The sequence below is a fragment of the Ammodytes marinus genome (assembly GCF_949987685.1).
Source record: "Ammodytes marinus genome assembly, chromosome: 10".
In the NCBI taxonomy this organism is placed as follows: domain Eukaryota; kingdom Metazoa; phylum Chordata; class Actinopteri; order Uranoscopiformes; family Ammodytidae; genus Ammodytes; species Ammodytes marinus.
In genome coordinates, this window is record NC_137214.1 from 30,429,632 (window position 1) to 30,434,631 (window position 5,000).

At 37.9% G+C, this 5,000-nt stretch overlaps 2 protein-coding genes across 2 annotated transcripts in view; both read right to left on the reverse strand.

The window, feature by feature from the left end:
* LOC307256387 (uncharacterized protein) overlaps positions 1 to 2,234 on the reverse strand; it is a 2,543-nt gene extending 309 nt beyond the window's left edge. The window contains exons 1-4 of the mRNA XM_080035317.1: positions 2,014 to 2,234; positions 1,693 to 1,852; positions 1,415 to 1,542; positions 1 to 1,307 (exon numbers count right to left, since the gene is read on the reverse strand). The exon at positions 1 to 1,307 is cut by the window's left edge and continues 309 nt beyond it. Coding sequence (XP_079891443.1) covers positions 984 to 1,307; positions 1,415 to 1,542; positions 1,693 to 1,852; positions 2,014 to 2,115 — 714 coding nt within the window. The 5' untranslated portion in view covers positions 2,116 to 2,234 and the 3' untranslated portion in view covers positions 1 to 983. The remainder of the gene's footprint in view (positions 1,308 to 1,414; positions 1,543 to 1,692; positions 1,853 to 2,013) is intronic.
* Positions 2,138 to 4,813, reverse strand: LOC307257006 (uncharacterized protein; the record flags this gene model as incomplete). The annotated part of the gene is made up of 8 exons (XM_080036120.1): positions 4,808 to 4,813; positions 4,349 to 4,451; positions 3,800 to 3,940; positions 3,468 to 3,622; positions 3,226 to 3,362; positions 2,467 to 2,560; positions 2,232 to 2,349; positions 2,138 to 2,148 (listed from the first exon to the last, which is right to left on the reverse strand). The coding sequence occupies exons 2-8, from the start codon at positions 4,443 to 4,445 to the stop codon at positions 2,138 to 2,140; spliced, it is 753 nt and encodes a 250-aa protein (XP_079892246.1). The 5' UTR covers positions 4,446 to 4,451; positions 4,808 to 4,813.
* Between the last annotated feature and the right edge of the window lie 187 nt (positions 4,814 to 5,000).

The following is a 5,000-nucleotide window of genomic DNA, read 5'->3' on the forward strand; positions in this document are numbered from 1 at the left end:
TGATACGGTTGATCTTTCCAAAAACAGGCATTTCTATATTTGTTGAAATACAAACAAACATACTAGTTTGATACTCAGTTCCATAGTTCTTCACCCACTTGGTAGTTGACACATCAGAGTATGCATTCAAGTTTAACATTGCAAGTAAAGTCTCACCACCTTCCAAATTATCAATTGTTTCCTTCCTTACTGGACCAAACTCAAACCTCTGAAAATTAAAATTCTCCCAGTGATAAGCTAACTGTCTCTGGTGTTGTTTTACCAATGCTTTTGTGATATTTTTGAAATTCTTGACAGATCTTTTAAAGAAGTTATGTTTGGCTTCAAACCTCATACACCATACATGAAGGAGTGGGCCTATTTTACGAATACACCTGGGGTAATGTATCATAAAATGATGCTTCGGAATAAGTCTTCTCTCAGGAAACAAAGATTTGAACAGCTTGTGATGATCATTAATTAAATGCTTCAGATAATATGTCATACCGTTAGTAACAACTGGTGAAAACACTATATTCACAATTTGAATCAAGAGGAGGAGCAAGTTCCAAAAACTGTTATTTCTTTGACCCTACCATTGCTTGGACAGTGCTCTCAGCAACACCCGATGATTGCAACTGTGCTACAACAGAACCACACGTTTAACAAATGATGCTTATCAACAGAGACCTGGGTGGCCACTGGAGTTACTGTACAGACTGAATGAGAAGTTGAAGGCACATCATCTTCTATGTGCATGTCCACATTGTCAGTAGTATTTGTTGAAACAGTGTCCCGGTGCAAACGAATAAGGTGTTTCTTGAACCCTGAATAAGTGCAAAATAATGAAGAACACCCCGGCTGTCCACATTTCAAACGTAACGTCTTTCCTGGATATAATCCATGGTGAAATCTCAAATGCTGACAAAGCAATACAGAACTTCTGTGGTGTACCTTACATATAAAACAAATCAACATATTTGCACCCAAGGATGTGTATCACCTCAAATCTGTGTATTCAGCAGTCTTGCTCTGAGCTCCTTCACACGGGGAGTTTCCTTGGTACTTCCCACATCAATGTTGAACACAGTGGTTTGGATGAAGGTATAGAAGCTGTTGAGGGATTCATGGTAGTTCACGCTGAAGATGAAGTGTGCCTTGAAGAGTTCATCGAAAGCTGCCAGGGATGTCTGCGCCTTGCATGGGATGGCCTTGTGGTCAACAATGACATAGAATCTTTGGATGTTGTTCTTCTGTTCACCGACACACAGGAGGAAAGGCTGTCCTGGTTCCAAACTCCCAAGGAAGGTCTCAACACTGACTCCAATCTGCAAAAACAAAGAGGAACAAGGAAACATTTTAATGACCTGCTACACAGCTAAAAACATATGCAGCCCATGCACAAGTGGCACAGAAGAACTTAAACATTGCTTACCGTCAGATATCTCACAAGATGTTCGACAGCTTGATATGAGCTTATTCTAGGACCCTTCTTGTGTCCTTTTGCAGTGGGGGGAAGTAGGTGAAGCAGCAGTAGTATGCTTGACAGGTCACTGTCCCAGTCTAGGGGGAAAGCAGAAGAAAGTAGAAGATTGTCAGAAAGATTTAAATCTGAAAACAACCTTAAATAAAACCAGATTATGCAAAATACATAATTTGGAGCATTCAGGTAAGTAATTAAATGTTTTAAAAGAGATAATGAACCATGCTTACCAGACCCATCGGAGCTTTGATTTCCAGACAAGAGGTCTTTGACGAACTCTTTAGAATTCTTGGAGTCTGCCAGGATCCTAGGTTTGAAGTAGGTGGGCCATTTTGCCAAAAATCTGCCAGAAGCATCCTCTCCAAACATCATGGTGAAGTCTTTGTCAATCTACAGAAGAAACACTTTAAGTCCTTGCAACCTCTCATAGACATAGGAAACCATCCACAAACTAAATGTCAGTATTTTTACGCTTGTTTAAATAAAAGTGTAATCCTCCAGTTATCATTGTTCACTTTAAAATGAATTAAACAATGGTATGTCTTTCCTACCAAGCCAGGGCTATCGAGGAAACGTGGGAAAACATCCAGGACTGTGGAGGAGTTTTGATGGTCTCGAACCAGTTTCTGGCGGTATTGAAAGGTTGCCCTCATCTTCTCTTTGACAATTGTTGCATCAGTCGTGTGCTTCAATAAAGAAATCGCCTCGCGGCATTCCTCGCCAAACAGTTGCTTGTCAGTTAGTAGAAAATCCCTCTTGCTCTTTGGACCATCTTGATATGTAGCGGTAGTTGAGCATCTCCGGGACTGGACTGCAGAGCTGCGTTGGACTGTCTTTATCCTCCATGCCAAATAGCCAGACCCGCTGTCTGCATCATAGTAGTGCTCCTGTAAAATCCCAAAAGAACAAAGATAAACATAACTGATGTATCACAGCATTACAGGGCAAATTCAGAATAACCTCCCTATATCAATTTATCATACGCCATTGATTTACAAACTTACATATCCATTTTTTGAGTAAGGATCCTTGAGGTACGGAAAAAGAGTAATGATGCCAAGAGCATATTTAGTTCGCACATAGGTTGGTGGGAGCCTCCTTTAAAAGAAGAAAATATATAATTTTTCAAGCTTTAAATTAGTAGTAAAGTATTGAATCAGTGTTAGTGTCATTATAATTAATCAAAATATCTTAAATGTCAAACTAAAATAAGAATATGAGAGAACAAAGCACATTAAAGCAGAGGTTAAACTCAAAAGTAGACTTTCAATACAAACAAATGATGTGTGTAATCATGTCAACTGTTAGTCCTGTGCCTATTTCTTTTTTGATACTATGTCCTTTTGTTTACAGCTCCCTTTTGTTACTATCTCACTGATCATATTTACGCCCGTCAGTCCTGCGATTGAACTACCAGCTATTAACAACCTCTAACATGCAGTTTTAGTTGTTCAGGGATGTGTTCCCATTGAATACGTTTTGCTGTAGAGATTACTTTTTGTAATATTTTGCTTCAGTTTTATTTTCTATCACAATGTTTTTGTTTGTTTGATTATTCTGACACAAATTTGTTTTGTATAGAAAAGCCAACTTTATTATATTACTGAAATAGGAGACCACAATAATTAAATACCTTTTAACTATGGAACAAGGTTATTTGAGGAAAACATCCCTTATTGTTTCTAAAATGTACACCTACATCCTCTAAACATATATTATTTGTAGAGACATGATGAGCACTAGAGAGAACATGACATGCTTACCCATGAACTTCAACCATGTCAGCCACCAGTAGGTTTACCATCTGTCGCCGTGTACCTTCCGTCAATGTCTTTGTTTTGTTATATTCATGCAACACCTTTTCTCCCCCTGGCTTGGACTGAAGTATATCTCTCACCATCTAAAGACAAAGAAACAAATACATAATTTTAACCTCCCCTGCAACAAGACCACAGTACAATGTCTATGATTAGTTAATACATTAAAAAAAAATTAATTTATATACCGCCTCTGCTGATTCCCGATCGGCGTGGGTCCTTTTCACTCCACTATCTTTCTCAAGAATGATTGTTGCATCAGATGAATCTGAAGGCACAGAGGATGAGGTGTCTGACACAAGCGACTCCGATGAAACATCTAATTGATCTTGATGAAGCACAACTGCAAGACAGTTAAAAGAAATACACACAACTGAATAAAAATATTGTTTGAGGCCCCTTAACAAATGCTTTGGCTTTTCAGGTTAGCTGACTGAAACAAACATACCTTCACAATACATACTATTACAGTACATCTGGTTAATGATCCTTATTTCTCCCTAACAAGACTAAATCTTACCTGTAGACTTTTCTGTAGAAACAATGATTGTAAGGTCCCCTGCTTGTAAAAGGTCCTCAAATACATCTGCATCCACCTCTGTCCCTGATTCATCTGTCAAGTATAACTCAGTCTGCAGAGGAAGACCTAACTTTCCTATTACTGAGAGAATATCAGATTTAGAAAAATGGTCCTTTGTATGCTTCTTTTATTGACACTTTTTTATCATGAATTATTAATCAATAATTAAATGGCTTTTAACTATGGAACAAGGGTCTATGACATGTACACAACTTATTCCTTGTTGTTTCTAAAATGGACACCAACAGTCTCAAAATATATTAGTAGAGAAATTAGTTTTTTCTTATTCTACATTTTAGATATATTACCAATTGCATTTTAACTTGTCCATAATACATGATTACAATTGGTCAGCATAATAAACAACAATTGATGGATGGGGCAATGTAACCGTATTAAAATCAAATCACATTATAGCATGAACTAACATTTTAGCAAATTATTAGTTTACACCAACAATCAGGGCTGTGTGAAAAAAGTAGTACCAACCTTTCTGAAGAAACGAGCTGAAGTCTGCATAGCCTTCTTCAGTCTCTGCCACCTTAACGTACTTCTGACTGCCACCAAATCTCACCTTGACCAACATTATGTCCTTAAAAACAAAGTACATTCATGAATAGTCCACACCTGTTTCAGTAAAATTTTCTTCTTTGTTGCCTTTATTATGCCACTGGGTAGTAACAGCCAATGTCGTTTTTCTAGCTTAGCCAGTGAACAGACTTGACTGTGCACACGCTAGCTTGTATGGCCACATGGCGGCCCTGCTAACAGTCCTCGATGCACGTATTCTCTAATTAGCATATTTATACATGGAAATTGATTAAATCACTAACCCAGTACATAACAATGTCAATAAACTCACTGTACATGTGTTTTTAAATACCTTGACTTCATAGTTTGAACAGAAAACAACTAAAGTGCAGAGAGCAGAGTGGAAACGTAGCTTACCGCGAGGAGTCCCGACCCAAAGAGGAAATAAAGCTCACGGAAGCGCAACAAGTGCGGTAAAATAAAAGGCGCTCGATACTTAAGCGATAACCCCCATCATTTTCCTGTATTTAAAAGTATCTAACCTTTACATGAACCCCAATATACTCAATTAAACAATTTAATAAAAACGTTCGGTCGACATATCAGCAAA